The sequence below is a fragment of the Pristis pectinata genome, chromosome 27, assembly GCF_009764475.1.
Source record: "Pristis pectinata isolate sPriPec2 chromosome 27, sPriPec2.1.pri, whole genome shotgun sequence".
In the NCBI taxonomy this organism is placed as follows: Eukaryota; Metazoa; Chordata; class Chondrichthyes; order Rhinopristiformes; family Pristidae; genus Pristis; species Pristis pectinata.
This window is the reverse complement of record NC_067431.1, coordinates 25,198,509-25,219,536: the sequence shown is the minus strand read 5'-3', so window position 1 is coordinate 25,219,536 and position 21,028 is coordinate 25,198,509. Positions and strand designations below refer to the sequence as shown.

General features: G+C 40.0%; 2 protein-coding genes across 2 annotated transcripts in view; one reads left to right on the top strand and one right to left on the bottom strand.

Moving 5' to 3' along the window:
• ncapd3 (non-SMC condensin II complex, subunit D3) overlaps window positions 1–17,571 on the top strand; it is an 85,862-nt gene extending 68,291 nt beyond the window's left edge. The window contains 6 exon segments of the mRNA XM_052040027.1: window positions 755–933; window positions 3,034–3,155; window positions 5,914–6,003; window positions 8,254–8,328; window positions 11,711–11,771; window positions 14,136–17,571. Coding sequence (XP_051895987.1) covers window positions 755–933; window positions 3,034–3,155; window positions 5,914–6,003; window positions 8,254–8,328; window positions 11,711–11,771; window positions 14,136–14,247 — 639 coding nt within the window. The 3' untranslated portion in view covers window positions 14,248–17,571.
• Window positions 17,572–17,723: 152 nt separating this feature from the next.
• The window catches only part of LOC127583733 (junctional adhesion molecule 3B-like), a 56,996-nt gene continuing 53,691 nt past the window's right edge, over window positions 17,724–21,028 (bottom strand). The window contains exons 8-10 of the mRNA XM_052040019.1: window positions 20,397–20,415; window positions 18,911–18,974; window positions 17,724–18,638 (exon numbers count right to left, since the gene is read on the bottom strand). Coding sequence (XP_051895979.1) covers window positions 18,603–18,638; window positions 18,911–18,974; window positions 20,397–20,415 — 119 coding nt within the window. The 3' untranslated portion in view covers window positions 17,724–18,602. The remainder of the gene's footprint in view (window positions 18,639–18,910; window positions 18,975–20,396; window positions 20,416–21,028) is intronic.

The following is a 21,028-nucleotide window of genomic DNA, read 5'->3' as shown; positions in this document are numbered from 1 at the left end:
AAGACATAGATGGGAAGTGAATTCAGAAATTGGAGGGGCAAAGGGACTTGGAGTCCTAGTGCAGGATTTCCTAAAGGTTAACTTGCAGGTTGAGTCGGTAGTAAGGAAGGCAAATGCAATGTTAGCATCCATTTCGAGAGGGCTAGAATATAAAAGCAAGGATGTAATGCTGAGGCTTTATAAGGCATTGGTCAGACCACATTTGGAGTATTGTGAACAGTTTTGGGCCCCATAGCTAAGCAAGGATGTGCTGGCATTGGAGAGGGTCCAGAGGAGGTTTACAAGAATGAGGAATGTTTGATTGCTCTGGACCTGTACTTGCTGGAGTTTAGAAGGATGAGGGGGGATCTCATTGAAGCCTACTGAATATTGAAAGGCCTGGATAGAGTGGACATGGAGAGGATGTTTTCCAGTACTGGAAGAGTCTAGGACCAGAGGTGCACAGCTCAGAATAGAAGGACGTCCCTTTAGAACAGAGATGAGGAATATCTTTTGCCAGGAGGTGGTGAATTTGTGGAATTCATTGCCACGGACAGCTATGGAGGCCAAGTCATTGGGTATATTTAAAGCAGAGGTTGAAAGGTTCTTGATTAGTAAGGGCGTCAAGGGTTACAGGGAGAAGGCAGGAGAATGAGGTTGAGAGGAAAAATAAATCAGCCACGATCAAATTGGTGGAGCAGACTCGATGGGCCGAATGGCCTAATACTGCTCCTATATCTTATGGTCTTATTTCATATTTTGTCTGTCTTTACAGTTATCACCAAGAGTTTCACCCGCAGCGCAGTCTGGTGTACCTGTTGGACCTGAAGCCCCGTCTCCTGGTACAAAAATGGTCCAATCTATAACCCCACAGCTGAGGACCCCCATTTCAGTATGGTGGGATTCTTACTCCTAAAACAGGAATACTGCAACACCTAAATTCAGAAATCCCAGGTACAATAACTAAATGCTTTTCGTAGTTTGCATTCCAGTAGTGAGTTTTATAGCATTGTGGCTTTACTACTGAAAATCTGCCACTGGACATAAGTGAATGATGAATGAATCTGATACAAACAAGATTGGCTACTTTAAGCCTTTTGTCTTTTGACTTTAATCTTAAACCTTTTGTAATGGTTCTGATTATAAATGAATAATGAAAACTGTACCTTGATAATTTTATTGAATTGAGGAGTGTTACATGTTCCAGCTGTATGTTTTTGCATCCCAACACTGAAACCTAAACTGCTGATGGTCAGTAATCAGAAGCCAACATAACACAAATGCTAGATATTGTAATGTTTGATGTATATTGCAGTGCACAACTGCAAATGTTTTATAATTCAATAGCCATCATTGCAAGGTGTTTTATTAAATTGTCAGAGAGGTAGTAAGTGGTTAGTGAGGTGCAGTAAGTCTTGCATGCAGAAAATGCTGGGAGCACTCAGCATGTCAATAACAGCTGTTGGAAAGAGAATCAGAGTTAACATTTTGGGTCAGAAATGGAGAAAGAGAGGGAAAGGTTTTGGTTTCATGGAAAGTGGGTGAAGGACGGACAGGACAGAGGAAATATTTGTGATAGGCCGAGGCAGGGTTGCTATGGGACAAGATTGTAGAAGTCATCCAGTCAATGGATTAATGGGGGGCGGTTGGAGAATGAAAAATGCAGTACGCTAGATAAGAAAGGGAAAGGTAAAAGGACAGGTGTGGCACCTCCTGCAGTTGCATGGGAAAGTGCCATAAGAAGGTACCCACCATCCTTCCAATTGAAGCTGTGATTTACTTGCACTTATTCCAATCTAATGCATTGCATTTGGTGTTCACAAGTGGTCTCCTCTACACTAGAGAAACCAAATCCAAATTGGGTGACTACTTTGCGTTCAGTCTTCAGCTTAGCCCAGTTGCCTGCCACTTTAATTCTCCATCCCACTCCCTTTCTGACCACTCTGTATGTGGACTCCTGCTCCGTTAAGACAAGGCCCAATGTAAACTCAAGAGCAGGACCTCCTCTTCCATCTGGGCACATTGCAGCCTTCCAGGCTCAATATCGAATTCTACAACTGCTTTTTCTATCTCTTTCAGAGCTGCTGCTTCTGCTATAAGTCATCCATTTGTGATTTTGACTCTGTTTTTTCTCTGCATTAGTATAGCCTGACCTGCTGGGCAACGTGTAACACAAACAAAGAAATATAATCTTCCTTTAACTGCCCCATTAATCCATTTGACCTGGTCTCACCCCATCACAGATGTTCCCTTAGTCCTATCCATCCTTTTGCCACCTTCTCTGCAACTTAAAATTACTTTATTATTTCTCTTTTTTCAGTTCTGATGCAGCTTCTCTGACCTGAAGCATTAACTCTGTTTTTCTTTTCTGACATATGCTGCCTGACCTGCTGAGTGTTTTCAGTGTTTTATGTTATTTGTTCAGTTTCTTTCCATTTCATCTCCAGCTGAATATATCCTGCTCTCCCATTTCGTAACCTTTACACTCCTTTATTTGTATTCCCATTCTCCAGCTGCCCTCATCTCATAGCTTGTGTTCATTTTGTCACTGTAACTGCCTCCATTAACTTGCCACTCCGATGACCTCCACAACCCATCCCCACCACAACTGTTCTCCAAGATGTTCCCTTTGTCACATCCAACCCTTGTCCACCGTCCCTGAAACTTAAAACAAACTTGTTTTCTTTCTTTCCTGGTTCTGACCAAGGTCTTTGACCTGAAAAGTTAACTGTTTCTCTTTGCATGGATGCTGCCCCTGACCTGCTGAGAGTTTCCAGCATTTTCTGTTTTTGTTTCAGATTTCCAGCATCTGCGTTTTTTTTTAATTTTCATTTACTAAGTCTTGAGTGCAATGTGACCATAACCTTTCATTTCCATGAGTGGACTTCTTCCTAAATGACAAAAACCAAAACAACATAATCTTGTAAAACGCAGAGGGAATCACTGATTCATGTAACTTGCGCTTTTACTCCTTGATCAAATGGACATCTATGGGTTCATTGAAGCATTAAAAAAAGAACAGAAGACTTAGCTACTTGCATTTATAATCTACAGATCCATGTCCCTAAGTACTGTGGCTATTCTAAATTCTGCTAAGAAGGCAGTGGAATTGAGCCAGAAAAGAGGCACCACTGCAAGAAGCAACAGTGTAACTCGGAAGCATGCTGATGCTGCAGGTGGGTCAACTTGGTGAGGTTTTTGTTAATTTTGTTGCTTTCTAATTGCTTTCTAGCATGCTCTGTGAGATCATAGATCAAACAGTATAGTTGTGCATGATGGTTAAACAACAAACTTCCGTAGTACATTTGAAATGTTTGCCTTCATAAGCTGAGGCACTGTGTATAAGAGTTGGGACGTTGTGTTGCAGTTGTTCAAACATTGGTTACGCTGCTCTTGGAGTATTGTGCACAGTTCTGGTTGCCACACTACAGGAAAGATGTGGTAGCAATAGAGAGAGTGCAGAAGAGATTTAGGTTGATTATCACTGACATATGTCATGAAATTTGTTTTTTTGCAGCAGTAGTACAGTGCAAGACAAAAATCTGATGAAAATAAATAGTGCAAAAGTGGAATGATGAGGTTGGGTTCATGGATCATTTAGAAATCTGACGGCGGAGGGGAAGAAGCTGTTCCTGAATCATTCAGTGTGGGTCTTCAGGCTCCTGTACCCCCTCCCCGATGGTAGTAATGTGAAGAGGGCATGTCCCAGGTAGTTAATGTCCTTAATGATGGATGCCGCCTTCTTGAGGCACTGCCTTTTGAAGATGTCCTCGATGGCATGGAGAGTTGTGCCCGTGATTGAGCTGGTTGAATCTACAACCCTCTGCAGCCTCTTTCAATCCTGCACATTGGAGCCTCCGTACAAGGTGGTGATACAACCAGTCAGAATGCTCTCCACCGTAATCTTTAGAAATTTGCAAGAGTCTTTGGTGACATTCCAAATCTCCTCAAACTCCTAATGAAGTAGAGTCGCTGGCGTGCCTTCATGATTGCATCAATATGTTGGGCCCCAGATAGATCCTCTGAGATGTTAATGCTCAGGAACTTCACCAGGATGTTGCCTGGAATGGAGGGCTGTAGACATTGGATAGGCTGGGTTTATTCTCACTGGAACATACGAGGCTGAGGGGTGACGTGAAAGAGGTTTACAGAATTTTGAGGGGCATAGATAGGACAGATAGAGTCTTTCTTCCCAGGGCACGGGAGCCTAGAACTAGAAGGCACAGGTTTAAGGTGAGAGAGGAAAAATTTAAAGGTGATCTGAGGGTGGTGAATATCTGGAACGAGCTGCCACAGGAGATAGTAGAGGTGGATACTATTACAATGTTTAAAAGGCATTTGGAGAGATATTTGGATAGGAAGGAAATGGAGGGATACAGGCCTAATGCGGGTAAATGGGATTAACGTAGATAGGCATCACAGTCGGCATGGACGAGGTGGGCCGTGAGGGCCCATTTCTATGCTGTACATTTCTTTGATTTCCATTGAATATATTATTGCTTCAATAATGTGTATACAAGTCCAGCTCATTTAAGCATTTCTGTATTTTCCTTCCTCGAGAATGAGACAATAAAACAAGGATTAGTGACTATTCCGATGGTGTACTATTGACTGACAGGTCAGCAGGCTACAGGTTGATATTGGTTGGTAAATTGGGCAGTGTAATGGTGAATGGAATTTAATCCTGATGAGTGTGAGGTGGTACATCTGGGAGGACTAATGAGGATACACAGTGAATGATGGGGCCCTAGAGGGCATTGAGGAGCAGAATGACCTTGTGTAAGTGCAAGGATTCCCAAATGATGCAACACTGGTAGATGAAGTTATGAAGAAGGCATACAGGATACTTGCCCTCATTAGCAGAGGAATAGAATACATGAGCAAGGGGGTTATGGTACAACTTCTCCAAACCATTAGTTCGGCCACAGCTGGAGTACTGTGCACAGTTCTGGTCGTCACATTATCGGAAGGATGTGATTACATTGGAGAGGGTACAGAGAAGATTCACCAAGTTGCTTGGGATGGAGTTTTTCAGTTACGAGGAGCGATCACTTGGGCAGGGCTTTTTTCCTTGGAGCAGAGGAGGCTGAGGAAAGATCTGTAGAGGTGTACAAAATTACGAGGGGCATAGAGTAGATAAAAGGAAGCCTTTCCCTACACCAGATAAATCAAAAACTAGAGGCATAGATTTAGAATAAGGGGAAGAGATTTAGAGAAGATGTAAGGAAGAACTTTCTCATATCAGTAGTTGGAACCTGTTACGCTCTGCTGGCTGGGTGGTGACCACATTTAGGAAATATCTAGACAAGCACTTGAATTGTCAAGGCAGAGAAAGCTATGGACCAAGTGCTGCTAAATGGGATTAATATAGATGGCAGCATGACATAGTGGGCTGAAGGGGCTGTTTCTGTACTGTGATTCTTTAAGTCGTGTACTTTAGGTTGAAAACTAGTGGGCTATAACGTGCTTGGGTCTGGAGAGTAAATGAGGCAGCTGAGATTATCTTTGAAGAGTTGATTGGATAAATCTTTGAAAGAGAAGCAAAACGTAAAGGGTAGTTTGAATCACAATTACAAAGAGCTGGCAGAGATGCTGTTGAAATGGCTTCCTTGTCTACTGTAAACTTCTGCTGTTCCGTACAATTTTCTAGTGATGCTGACTCCGCTTTGATTGCAATAATTAAAATGGTGGCAATTGCTACTGTTGGAGCCTGCAGTTGGCAATTTATATATCAAGGACTCTACCATGAATAGGGGAGCATTTTAATTCATAAAGTTGCATGACTTCTGCAATGTAGGCTGGTGTTTTTAAGGCAGTTGGAAAACAATACTAAATAATTAGGATGTGGCATTAATATTAGTTCTTTATCTGGGCAATGAACAATCGTGTTACATGTTTGTTTAACCAGTACTCACTCTCTCTCTCTCTATAAAGTTTCATTGCAGGGCTCAGGAGAGCGTGCAAAGTCAGATGCTTCATCGACCAATACCTCAATGACTGAACGAGCTATCAGTACTCCAGACCGTAAGTGATCTTAAGGTTTTAAAACAGTAAACCTGCCTGGATGGAATGCAACACTGGAAACAATGAGAAGGAAAACTCTTTCCTCTGGTCTCTGACCACTTATAGGAGCACACACTGGTTCAGCAATGTCCTTCCATGGAGGAAGCGTGCAGTTCTAACCCAGTCTGGCCTGTATTATACTCTTAATGGTTCCATGAAATGGCCTAACAAGCCACTTGGTTCACAGGGGAGTGATGCTCAGATTCATTAAAAGAAATGAATAAGTCAAACAAAAAGTACTACTGCCATCCATTGGCAAACAGATTTGTACATTTACACAATCAATCCTCCCCCAAAAATAAACCTTGAGGCTGAATTGAGATTTATTTTCAGATGTATATTACAGCTGCAAAACATGGTCCATTTTCTAATGAAGCTCTGGATAGAGTCTGGCTCCATTCTGTATGAGCAGTTGTTTACCAAATGTATCTGGTTTCAAAGTTGGTTTAAAGTACAAAATAAAGAGAAGCACCTCTGTAAGTTGCCCTTGCAGTCAAGTCTCCACTCCGGCGGATAAATTAAATTTAACAAGCGCTGTGGATTATTCAACATGAGTTGTCAGAACAGTCTGTCGTGGACCACACTGTTTCTTCCAAAACAGCATGGGACATAGTCTTCTGTGGGAAGCATGCCTCTCAGCACGCCTCTCAGCACATTTGGCATAGTGTAGTGCGACAAAGGTGCTGTCTCAGTGCAATCAGCTGTCTGCATTCACAGGAAGGCTTTGACAGCTGATTCCTGCCCCCACCCTCGCCAGTTATCAAATGTCACTGAAAATGAATTGTCACAAACCTACGTAAACACCCGAAAACCATTAAGCATTTTTTTAAAAAGACAATACAAATTAGTTATTATTTTTAAAAGGAAAACTCTTAAAGCAAACCATACACCAATGAGCTAAAACATTTACACCAATGTAAGTTGAACAAACGTGCATACATATTGGGAACAGATGCAAGTCATATCCCCTCAAGCCTGTTCCTGCTCTTCAGTGAGATTATGATGATCTGATGTAATCTCAACTCTACGTTCCCATCTACCCCGATAGCCTTTCACCTCCCCAGCTTACTTAGAATATTCAAGGACTCTTTGAGGAAGAGACAAAGTCACACAACCCTCTGACAGAAAAATATTCACTTCATATTTCTCTCCCTCTTTCCCTCTCTCTCCACCTCTTAGTTCTAGATTCTCCCAAAAAGGAAACATCCTCTCCACACCCACACTGTCAAAACTACTCATCACGTTGTATGTTTCAATCAAATAACTTCTCAATGTTCTGCTTCAATAGACGCAAGTCTACTCTGTCTGATTTGGAGTTTTTGGGTTCTTCTGTGAAGACTTGCTTCATTTGTTGGAACTCTAGTATGAATTAGCTGTGTACTTGTAGATTCTTGAGGAGTAGCCACTTTTGTGTAAACAACAATGAGGTTTCACGTGGTCCATTGTAAATGGCAACCCAGTACTATTTGGAGCATTGGTATCGATCCTTTGTAGTTTCTCTGTAATAATTATGAATTATACTTTGTCTTTTCTAAACAGATGATATAACATGTAAAGTTCATAATTTACATAACCATGGGATATAAATGCAAAATTTCAGCAATCTCATCCTTTGATTAAGAGTGACTCACCAGCTTGTCTCTGTAGCTTTATTTGGGACTGTGGAGAAAGCCAACTTTAAAAATAAAATTTGGGGATTTAGTTCTTGTAATGAGTATCTGGTAGTTGCCATTTTCTGTGTAATCCTTTGTCTGTTAATGTTAAAGTTCTATTTCAATGAATGTGGACTCAAGACTGAGATGGTATTTCTCAGTTGTTCCTCCTTAATCAGACTCTAATAGGTACGTAGCCAAATAAGGTGTTGTTGATTATTATCACTGAAGCCTATGTGATATATATGGGTGGTCAAACACCTGTTAGACCCAAACCAGGAGGAGGAAATTGGAGAAAAAGACTAACATTTCAGTCATTGAGCGAGTATGAGCTGGGAACTGGGCAGAGAATAGTCGCGTTTAACCTGAATCCTATTGGCTGTTGTTCCTTTGCATAAATCGCCCTATAATTTGGCACAAAATGTCAAAAAAAGTACAACCATGACCTCCCCACCAATCCCCAAATGAACTGTAACTGGGCTGGATTCAGAGTTATAAATGTTCCAAATTCATACAGTAACTATAATCTTTATGAAACTTCTAATTTGTTTTCTTTCAGGAACAATTGACAATGTGACATTTGGTGCAGGAGTCAGCTACATTAGTATAACTCAAAGCCCAGCAACTGAAAATGGTAAGTCACAATGTGCTTAACTGCACTTTAAGGTGTAAATTATTGTTCATTCCTTGCAGATTGTGTTTTTCAATTATGGCCTTGTTTAATTTAATAACCCTTTGATACAAAGTATTCAAAGATGGGGAAGAGAACCTGCAGCTTCTTTCTTGGGTGGTCTGTCAGGGTTGTGAATGACTTGCTTCCACTCTATTTCTGTGGATTTGAGGCTGGTGAGGCATCTGTTCACCAGTATCTCTAGGGAAGGACATCTGCCATGCTTGCCCTGTATTGACTGACATGTGTCTTCAGGACCACCAATGTGATTGACTCTGAACAGTGTCCTCAGTTCAGGATCAATTCAGCTTGGATAATAAATGTCAGCTTTGCTACCAACATTATATCCCATGACAAACAACACAAATGGTTCAATGGGGACCTGAAAAATTTCTGTCCACGTATAAATTCTAAGTGGGGGATGGTACCTGTTAGGGACAAAGAAGGTGATTAAGTGTAGAGGGGTTGGAAAATTTTCGGCTACTTACCACCAAATGATTTATGAAGGAAACGGATGCTGAGAAAATATCATTAGGAGCAGAGCTGGTGGAAATTGATAGGCAGAATGTAGTGGACAGGCTGGCTTTGCTTAAGTGTAGGTAAGTCACTTAGCATGCCAGATTGCCAAGTAGAATTTGAGTGGAGACAGCACAAGAGTTTGTCAGAATCTTCCAATCTCCTTTGGATATTGGGGGGGAGCTGTAAAGACTGAGATGAGGACAGATGTCTTCTCTCAAAGGGTTGAGTGTCTGGAATTATTTGTGGATAAGTTTAAGGAAAATTCCAGAGCATTTTGTAACTATATTAAGAGAAAAAGGGTAATCATGGAAAAAGTAGGGCCCACGAGGGACCAAAGTGGCAAATTATGTGAGGAGCTAGGGGAACACAGGTGAGGTGAGAAATGAATACTTCTCATCTGTATTCACTAAGGGGAATAACATTGTAGTTGGGGAATTCAGGGAATGGGGCAGTGAACCTTTAGGACATGTCGTCATTAATAATGAGGAGATATTAAATATCTGAGCAGTCTTAAAAGTGGATAAATCCCTGAGTCTGATATGTATCCCAAGTTGCTATGGGAAACAAGGAAGGAGATTGCTGAGAAAGATTTTTAAATCTTCGCCGGCTGCAGATAAGGTGTCAGATAACTGGAGGACAAGCCCTTGGGATCCCAGAAGTTGACAAATTGGACCCAAGTAGTAGGAGGCAGAGGTTGATGTTGGAGAGTTGTTTTTGTGATTGGAAGCCTGTGATCAGTCGTTTACACAGGAATCAGTGCAGGGACCCTTGCTGCTTGTTATGTACATTTAATGATTTGCATATGAATGTAGAAGATATGAATAATAAGTTTGCAGAAATCCAAGGATCCCTGAAGATCCTGCACAAGTAGACGTGGTGAAGACAGCATACAGGATAAGTGCCTTCATTAGTTGTGGCATAGTATATAAAAGCAGGGAGGTTATGCTTCTGTGTACAGTTCTATTTGTCACAGTGTAGAATAGACGGGAGAAGATGCAGAGGGATTCCTCAGAATGTTGCTAGGATGGAGCATTTCCGTTATGAGGACAGACTGGATGTATCGGGTTTGTTTTCCTTGGAGCGGAAGCTGAGGGAGGACCTTATGACATATACAAAATTAAGAGGTATTGATAGGTAGATGGTAGGAAACTTTTGCCTACAGCAGAGGTGTCTGAGACTAGAGGACATAGATTTAGGGTGAGAGGTAATGGTTTAGGGAAGATTTGAGGAAGACATTTTTTTTCACTCAGAGGATGAATGGAGTCTGGAACGCACTGCCCAAGTGGCTGGGGAAAGTGGGTGCTCACAACATTTGAGAAATATCTAGCTAAGCGCTTCAGTTGAGAGAGAAGGCTATGGACCAAGTGCTGGTAGATGGGAATAGTATAGAGAGGTACTTGATGGTCGGACTGGATAGAGAAGGAGTTGTATAACCATTACTCTGTGAGAGACTGAATGCTTGAATATATTTGAAAACTCAGACAGATTTTTAATCAGTAAGGGAAGCAAACAAATGGTAGAGCAGGCTCAGGGAGCCGAATACTAGAGAACCAAAGGACTGCAGATGCTAGAATCTAGAGGAAAACACCATGATGCTGGAAGAACTCAGCAGGCCAGGCAGCATCCGTGGAGAAAAGCAGGTGATCAACGTCCTGACCCGAAACGTTGATCGCCTGCTTTTCTCAAGGGGCCAAATGGCCAACTGTTCCTATTTCTTATGTTTTCCAAAAGATGCCCTTAAATGTCTGGCACTGCATCTCTACTGACCAATCTCTTCAACAATTCACTTTAGCTGGTTCTGCTTGCATGCCTTTTCATGCCCTTTCATGCCCTTAAGTAAAATTCAAAATAATTGTCTTCATTCTTTACTCCCTTACATTGAATGTAATATTCAAACATTTTCTCTCTACTCAGTCCACAAGGTGTCCTGAGCTGCCAGTTTAGTTCTGCATCCCTCTCCCCTTCTAAGTTGTTCCAGCAAAGTCCAACATAATCTCAAAAAAACACCTCATTCTCCATCCAGGCTCATTTCAACCTTCCATAATGAACATTCATAGAACAGTACAGCACAGGAACATTCCAGTCAGCAATTCCAGTCCTTTTGCCAAATTTTCCAGCAGTCAGGTTCTGTGAACAATGTCAGAATATCCCAGCCCCATTACCCTTTTTGTCATTTAATCTCTCCTGCCCTTCACCCTGTCTTGGACCTTTCTGTCTCTCCACTCCACCACCATCCCCTTTTGCTGCATCTTAAAATGGTTTTAGCTGTAACTTTTCCCAGTTTGGGTGAAAGGTCATTGGCCTGAAACATTAATTTGTTTTTTCTCTCTCCACTCATTCTGCCTGAACTAAATGAGTATAATCTGATTTATTGAAGAGTAACCCTTGGTTAGGGCATTGATACTTGGTTTGTTTTACAATTACTATACAAAACATATGATGACATGTTTATTTTAATATAACATACCTTTAGTTAAAGTGTAGGCAATGACAATGGAATTCTTCCACATTTCGTAATGAGAGGATGAATTGTTCTTCCATATTATCATGTGAAATAATCTTTTGCTATATAGATAGCAAAACTGGAGTTTGGCATAAAATTTAAAATGACACATGAACACAAGTTGAGGCTGAGTATATATTAGCTTAAATCTCTAGGGTGCAATTCATTGAATCTGCTCAGGATGTTAATTTGGTTAATGCCAGTATGAACTTGTTAGTTGTAGCATGATGAAAGATTTTAAAACATTCTCCTTCTTTTGCATGGTTCTACTCAGTGGATTAAGTAACTCGTTGAAATGGCTAATCATTCATTTATCACTAACAGGTCAAGAACAGTCACAGGAACAGCAAAAAAACATGCTGTGTCTTCTGTCCCCAGATAAACCGTAAGTAACTTGAAGTATGTTTGGCATCAGACATTCAATTCATGGTGTGTTTGAGACTAGCCAGAGAAATTTGACTCTGTATAACTTGCTTTCTAAAAATAGATTATCAACAGTTCTTGTTCACATTTTGGAATACTTCTGCTGCCATGAACCCTACGTTAAAAAATTTATTCCTTGGAACCACCACCACTTTAAAATATGTATTAATGACTCTAATGAATGAGCAGAGTAAAGTTTAAGATGTGCAAAACTTGTAAGTTGAATAAACAGTGAGGAGGGTGGTGATAGACAGCAGGCAGACAGTGGCCAATGAAATGCAATACAGGGGAGTGTGAAGTGACACCTAGCAACAGGACCTGACTATATTTGTTGAGGTGTATGTTCTGATAAAGCATTCTGTAGCGGGTTGGGTGAAGCCATTCTCGTCTGGCTCATTACTTTGTCCAGAATTAGGATGCTTTAGATTCTAAGAAAGTAACATGTGGTAAAATGAGATTTCCAGTGCATTTACTTGATGTTACACCCTCAACCAGATCAGTGGCATGCTTGAGATTATGTTCACAGCAATGGTTACATTGGGTAGCAAAACACGTACAAGTTCTCAGGTTCTATTTGGGGTAGCACACTGTTTGAATTTTACATCTGAGCAGGCCTCTAGTATGAGGTGATTGATTTTTTTTGTGTAATAACACAATTTAGACTAAATGGAACGTCTCTACAAGAAGTGCAAGAACAAAGGACTGTGTGTGTGTGTGTATATATATATATCTATCAATCTATCTATCTATCTTTGAAAGTAGCAGGGCATGACGCTGAGGGATGTACAGAGGGCCCTTGAGGTGCAAGACCATAGCTCATTGAAAGTGGCGATGTAGGTGGATAGAGTAATGAAAAAGGCATTTGGCATGTTTGCCTTCTTAGACTGAGTATGAGAGTTGGGACCTTGTGTTGCAGCTCTACAAAACATTGGTTAGACTGCATTTGGAATATCGTGTACAGTTCTAGTCGCCACACTACAGGAAGGATGTGGTAGAAATAGAGAGTGCAGAAGAGATTCACCAGGATGTTTTTTGGAATGGAGGGCTGTAGTTATAATGAGAGATTGGACAGGCTGGGTTTATTCTCACTAGAACGTAGGAGGCTGAGGGGTGACCTTAGATAGGATTGATAGTCATTCTTACCAGGGCAGGGGAGTCTAGAACTAAAGGGCACAGGTTTAAGGTGAGAGGGGAGAAATTTAAAGGAGATCTGAAGGGTAAGTTTTTCACATGCAGGGTGATGAGCATCTGGAATGAGCTGCCAGCGGATGTGGTAGAGGCAGAAATGATTACAACATAAAATGGCATTTGGATAGGAAGAGAGATATGGGCCTTGTGCAGGCAAATGGGATTAGTGTAGGTAGTCATCACGGTCGGAATGGACAAGGTGGACAAAAGGGTCCGTGACTGTGTTCTATCGTTCCATGTCAAGAATGATTAGTAAAGTGTATGGGATCCTGGGATTCACAAATAAAGACAAACTACAAAAGCAGGATTGTGTGGAATCTCCATTAACCTGGTTGGGCCACAAGTAGAGTGTTACATACAATTCCGGTCACCTCACTTTATATTAAGGATGTGAAAGCCCTAGAGGTGGTGTAGAAGAGTTTGAGTAGTTCCCGGGATGAGAATTTTCAGCTATAGGATTAGACTGGGTGGGAGACAAGAGACTGCAGAAAGCTGGAATCTAGAGCAACAAACAAGATGCTGGAGGAACTCAGCAGGTCAGGCAGCATCTGTGGAGGGAAACGGACAGTCAACACTTCAGGTCGAGACCCTTCATCTGGACTTCAGACGAAGGATCTTGACCCCAAACGTCGACTGTCCATTTCCCTCCACAAGATGCTGCCTGATCCACTGAGTTCCTCCAGCATCTTGTTAGATTGAGTAGGCTTTGGTTGTCCGCCTTGAAGAAGGTTGAAAAAAAGAGTTGAGAGGTGTACAAGATCGTGACCAACTTAGGGTAAATAACGGAAATCTGTTTATCCCAGTGAGGACAGGAGGCACAGATTTAAAATTTTGGATACACAGGAGGGAGGATGAAAATTGTGTTTTACATGGGGAAAGGTATGGTGTAGCACCTGCTGCCTGAAAAGGTAGTGGAAACAGAATCACGGCTTTCAAAAGGGAATTGAATAGCCACTGGAGAGAACAATTTGCAGGGCTGTGGAGAAAGCAAGGAAAAGGATGGCTTTGTTCTATGTGGAACCAGCTAGACAGGATGGACTCAAGGGTCTCCTGCATTGTTACAATTCGGTGAAAATATTGCTTTTTTTCTATGAAATTTGATTTAAAACATTTAATAATCTGTTATCTGTTCCCTTAGGGTTCCTCACCCACGACAGTGGAATGTGGAATCGCCAGTTGCCAAGAAAGGGAACCGACTCCAAGGCAGAACAAGATCTCAGAAGAAATGTCCCCTAAAAGCTTCAAACTGAAGCAGAAATTTACAATTTGTATCTTACCATTAAGTGCTTTTAGAAGATGTTTTTTTATACCTACTCTTACCAAGAATTTAAGCAGAGAATTTCACCATCTCACAGAACTATACAACAGACTGCAAATCTTTTCTTACTGTGACTAATTTCATGGGTTTTGTTTTTAGCTTATAGTCCTGTTGTGTACTTCAGTATAATTTTTCTGGCTCTTAACAGCTTGAAGTTGAATCCATATTAGATTCTTAATCAATGTTGCTACGTGATATGAATGGTGACCTTACCAGCAGGAATTACTGGATTGTATTTTAGACTATTTATACAGCTGCTTTTTGTTGATTCCAAGAGCTTTTGGATAAAGTGGTAGTGTACTCTGAGTTGAATCTTCTTGACTTGTACACTCGGACTAAATTTGTAGAGTCTGTCTAAGCAGCCCCAGTGGTGTGGCTTAGCTGTGCACAGGACCAAAGCTGGGTTCAGGTGGGCAAAACCAATCCATTGGGAAGGTTGTGTTTTTATAAACTTAATCTTCCTAACAAATCTGCGTAATGATTTGAAAGACAGGGTTGTAATTAAATGTAGAAAAATTCACACAAATAATTGACAGGTTCAAATAACCTGTTGTACATAAGAAAACATTTTTGCTCTCAAAACTGCAGGATCAGGAGTCTGTTGCTGCTTGTCATTAGTACAAGGTACAAAAGCCAGTGGGTTGTAATTTGGACAAAGATCATCTTGAGTGCTACAAGCAGAACACAAATGGGCTGATGAAGGAAGTATCTGAGTTTGTTTCCAAAGGTCCATGATTTGCATTTCCCCGCTACTGTTGTTTTGCACTGCTTCTTTGTGAGCCTACACTTTCTATTTCCCTTTCCTCCCTACCCCCTAAACAGACAGCAGCTTGCAGGAATTCCATTAAGTGACTTGCTGGGTTGACAACAGCTGGTTTACTTTTGCTGTGAATCAAACAGTTGGCTATAGAGGGAAGGCAAATATGCTATTGCCTATCCCAATGATTCCTGCCTATAAAGTTCAGCTTGAGCTGAGCCATGATGTCTAAACATTTGTGTGGATGGCTTTTAATAATTAAATTCATTCAGGAAGAATGTCCACGACGGTAAGGTACAGAGGCCTTTAGACTGTTTAGTAGTGAGGGTGCATGGTGGAATTCTGGTGAGTATAACCAAGGTAGAATAGACTTTTTACATTTAGCAGAATACAGAAGGTTGGATTATGTAAATATCCACCTAAATGTAAAATGACAAGTATGATTGAATTTGTTATTAATTTAGGGGCTGAATATTTCTTTTATGAAGTTCCACAATTAAGTAACTGAAATGTTAAATATTAATGACCCTTCCATAAAAGTTTGAAAGGAAAGGTTTGAAGGAGATGTTATTTGATGAATAAGATTGGGGGGGGGGGGGTGGAGAATGGAGTATTACCTCTTGTGGAAGAATCTCTAGAACTAGGGGTTGCTGTTTAAGGATAAGAGAGTCACTCATTTAAGTCTGGAGATGAGATGAGTGAATTCTTTCCTGAGGGTTGTAAATCTTTGGACCTTGGGGTGGCACTGCAATTCGTGCAGCAGTCTTGCAGCTCCACAGTCCAGCATCAATTCTGATCTGAAACTAGGTGACCACAGCTGCTCCAGTTTCCTCCCACTGATTGGTTGTTAGACTGTCTCAGGTAAATTACTTTTAGTGCTGCTGGCTTATGGGGGAATTGGAGGTATGGTAATGGGTATGTGAGAGAATGGATTGTGGGGGAATGGGATTGCTCAGAGCCAGCATAGACTACGCAGATTGACCTCCTGTGTTGGAAAGAATGATGAATTGATAAGCAAAGAGGTGAAATTTTACTACAGGTAGACCAAAGTACAGTCAGATCAATCGGGAGAGCAGGATTGAGGATCTGAATGGCTCACTCCTAATTTGTAAGTAAACTTTCAACTTAGTTATGCCATGGCTGGTTATATTTTTGAGAATAAGGAAATTCCAGTTAATTAAGTCAAGAACCAGAATCATGCAAATGGTTTATTAATTTTGAATGCAAATTACTGTTAAAATCATAACTTTTCAGGATTCCCTGTTCAAATCTAAATGCATGTTTATCTTGCTTTAAGCCAGCACAGTGGTATATTCACAATTTATTGCAATGCAGTTTCTGAATTTATTTAAACTATATTTACTCAATGTTATTCTGCATTTACTAAGATCATTACAATCTCAGATTTACCCTTTGTTCTCCCACTGCTATACCAGAATTTGGGATTGAATCCATTTTTGATTTAGCCACACAGAGAATGCACTGATTTCATCTTTCTTCCCTCAACTTAGAGGAAGAGAGTTTCAGGCAATTTAAGTGTATGGGTACAAGTCGACAGTTCTTAACCCAATTTAGTCCCTTTTGTTTTTCTTTGCTTTTTTTTTGCTTTATCCTCACAATAATTTAGAGATTTAATGAACATTTGTTTGAAATCAAATTCCTCCATACTATTGTTGTTGACAATAATGTAGATGATTAAGAAAACTTTTATATGTGCAGTGTGCTGTCATCCATGTAGCAGAGACAGTATTTGAAATTTTGGACAACTAAATGTGGATTAACTTTGAATATACTGTTAAGATTTTAGTTACGTTGAATGATAGTGGGGATTGAGCTTTCACGTGGAGGTTTAGGTGGAATGATTTGCTTAACCTGTCAAGCTGTTTAAAAAAAAACCCTTGTGCATTATTCCAGTATTGCAGCCCCAGGGACTTAACAGAACAGAATCAGTGGGCTGAACGACCTATTTTAAAAGGAAAAAGGATTCTTGGCAGTTCTTGAAAGTAACTAATCCAGTTTACTTTATCACGTTATTAGATCACAGCACAATAAACATCTTCACATCACCCAAAATTGCCAACTCAAGAACAAACCTTTAATCCAAAATTCCTGCATTTTTCCTGTACCTGAAGATCAAAATGAATTCCAGGGAGAAATGTTTAGCTACTCTGACAAGAGTTTCTAAAATATTAAAACCCTAATGTGCATTCAGAGACTTACCAGTGCTCAAAATTTGGGTTTTCAGACAACTTCCCCTTGATAACCAATGACATGGAAAATGACTTCATATAAAGGAAATATTCCAATACATCACACATGCATAAAATATCAAATTCAAAAATTCCAGTATCATTCAAAGTAATTTGTTATCTGTTGTAATTTAATGTTAAGTGATGGAATCTTAATAAATAGATCTGAAACCTATAAGCTGTGAAATCCAATTGATGATATTTTGATGTCAGGTCAATATTTCATTGATTTTCTGATGGAGGCAGCAGCTGCCGTTTAAGCGCACAATTTGGTACCATGTTTACTTGGTTAGAAAACATGGGAAAATCAGAGGTTGCAAAAGGCACTATGCGAATGCAAGTCTTTTAGTTTTAATTGTGGAAAACCATTGAACAAGTATAGAAGTAAATTCCAAATCAATATTCTAAACAAAAATCTGCTCCATTTATTGATAAATTGCAAAATCTATGTACATTTCTGAATTTGACTCCTTAATGACCCTGCCGGAGGGAGGTCAATGGTGGTTTGGAGCTTTAAATTCCAAAAGAAAGGATTTGCAAAGTTTTCTTTTAAATATTGTTTAAGACTGAAATGCCTACTAACTAATTCAATAGTTTGAACAACTAAATAGTTATATATTAATAACATAAATAAATGAACTACAACTCATGAATTAAGTACTAAATCAAGCCAAAGATCTTTCTATCCAGTGACTTCCTGTCTGCTCTCAAACAAACCAAGTTTTTTTGTTTTAAAAAAAAGCAGAAAAAAAATACCATGAGTATTAAGTTCCACTCTGTTCCCTTTAGAGTGGCAGCTTTGCCCAATTTATGCAGTATTTATTGAAAACTGAAACAATACAAACCGATACGATTCAGTGGAAAAGACTTTTCCCACATGCAAACCCAATTTAGTACAATTTTACACAACACTTTAATTCATTCTTGAGAGTCTGTTGTCTGGGTGTACAGTCCTAATTTTGATCAATCAATAATGGTCCAAGAATCAAAACAATTTGAATATATAAAACTTGGCCATAAATTTAAATAGCTGTTGATTAGGGGTTCTCATAACCAGCACTAAGACTACATGTAGTATCAAAATGGAAATTGGAGAATAAAATATCTTTATTTAATAGCAAAAAATTGGTTAACAGCTTTGGCAAAAAGTCATTTCATATTACAAGTCTCTGGTATTAAATTCCTTACAGATCTGTGGATGTGTAAGATAAATGCGTGAAGGAACTCAAACCAATGGTGAAATTAAGGAAGTTTTCTACCATCTTCACCTTTCTCATCTTCTCAGATAATAAATGAAGATTTGTGTCGAAAGTCTCCCTGTAATGAAGCGATGGAACAAATTGTATAGATTAACAAAAGTGAGAACTGCACTTATAAAGAAAAACCTCCACAGGCATGGAGTGGAACATTTTGCAGATCTGCAAAACTCAAGTTCAATGGGGTTGCATTTAATATCAGATCAAACTTCATAGCAACAGAATCTTAAAAGGATGTTGCTTGTTCTGTAATATTAAGATAAATAAAGTGAATGCATTGCATGCTTACAAAAATATTTTCAGTTCTTATTGGTATAATTTCATTATTCTTACCTCAGCATCCACAGGACTTGATCTGACATAATCAACACTATCTGCTTTAGAGGAAGCCTGGTATCTGAAACAGAATTTTTGCATTGTTACATGTAGTTAATGAAACCCAAGAAATTGTGCACCTGAATTGTATATGCTCACTGTTTCATTTAAATTGTATACAATTTTACATTTATCTAATTAATGATTTTTCTAATGGTTTGCACAGGTACATTAAACTACATAACGTTTTGCCACAGTAGTCATTTGGTAAAAGCTGAACTACTTGAATGTCTAGTTTCAAAAAATGCAAGTTAAGTTGATTTGAGGAAAAAAAACTTGTGAATCATGCACCCACATTTAACTGTAAGCTTCCATTTGCGAATCTCAGTGAGCGGAAGATCATAGCCTATGAACTTTCGATTCCTAATGTCTGCCCTCACGCTTACACAAGCGAACTATTGTGATTCCAAGAAGCCTGAATTAAATACAAAAATCACAAATACTGAATAGGTCAGGCAGCATCTGTGGAGAAAGAAATGGTTAATGTTTCAGGTCAAAAAAACACTCATCAATCTGAAACACTAACACTCTAGAACTGTTTTTCTGTGTTGGAAAACAGTGGGACTGAATGCCCTTTGGGGAGTGCAGCCAGAACCAAATTAACAGCACTGTGGATGGCTCAGCCTGCAAGAGGAACAAGCGTGATACAAGACTGAATTTTGTGGGAGTGAGGAAATGACGAAGTGTCAAAAGGTAGTTGACGTAGATGGACTTGAGCCTTTCAGAAGACCCCACATGGGAGACCAGTCCAAATGTGAAAGGTCACAGGATCCAAAATTTGGCTTTGTGATAGGGTTGGTTTTGGGATTGGAAACTTTTTCCCTTCACAGAGGTGTCTGTAACCAGAGGGTGTGGGTTTGAGGTATGGGCAAGGAGATGAGGATTTTTTTTCATCCTGAAAGAAGTTGATCAATGTGGAATGCACTGCATGGGGTGTGTGATAGGAGGAAATACTCTCACAGCATGCAAGTATGTAAATGAGCACAAAACTCCACAGCATAGAAGAGGACAAGTGTAGAATATTCTGAGTCCTGGAGAAGAGGATTAGAATAGATGGGCAGCACAGACACTGTGGGATACAGGATCCGTTCCATGCTCTATGACTATCTCCATCTGCACAGATGCTTCCAAACCTGTGGAACTCCAGCACTGTCGGTTTTACACTTTTTGTAGAACTGGTCCTATAGTTTCTATTTTGGTCTGATGTCACTTCTCCAAATTCCTGTGCGAAAATTGAAAAGGATCTGGACAATTAAGTGAAGGAGTAAGATTTGCAGGACTATGAAAATGTGTAGACTTTTGTAGCTTATTTAAAGAGCTGGCACCTGACTTCCCATATACGATTACAATGGTTGTAATCCCATCCCACAGCTTAAAATGGCCAAACTCTCATGTAACAGGTATTACGAGTTAAAAACTAAAAGCAAGAAAAAGCAACTCTTACCTGTTGGCAGGCTGTTTTTCTGAGGAAGGAGGAAGAGAACAGTGAATAACAGAAACTACCAAAGTGACAACAAACAACAGCACAGAACGGAACCCTTTATCTCACCATAAAGCACCCATCAGCAGTAACCCTGCACTAATCTCATTTCACTCCTCACATCCACATTACCTCTGCCTCACCCCAATGATTCTCCTGCCGTATAGGAGCAACTCACAATAGCCAATTCACCAACTAACAAGCACTTATTTGACACACAGAAGGAAAATGAACCAGTGGGAGAGGGAGGGGTACCACAATCACCAGAACATTCAGACAGCATCAGAATTGAACCAGGATCTCTGGAGCTGAGATCTTTAACTACTGCTCACCTGTAGTTAAACAGTCAAAGTGACAGTAGACATGATTGAAATTGTTTTGTTACTGAAGAAATGTGATGCAAGCACAATTCCAATACCCTCCAGTTTTGCTGAGACCACAACCACTTTTACCTCCATACAAGTTGCTATATTTTAACAGTGCACAAGGAGGAAATGACAAAATATGATCAATCAAAAAAAGTGGGTGTATGACATTTGTTAGGTGAATAGCTCAGAGTACCAGGCTGAATAGCAAGCTGTGTAGGAAGGCAAAAA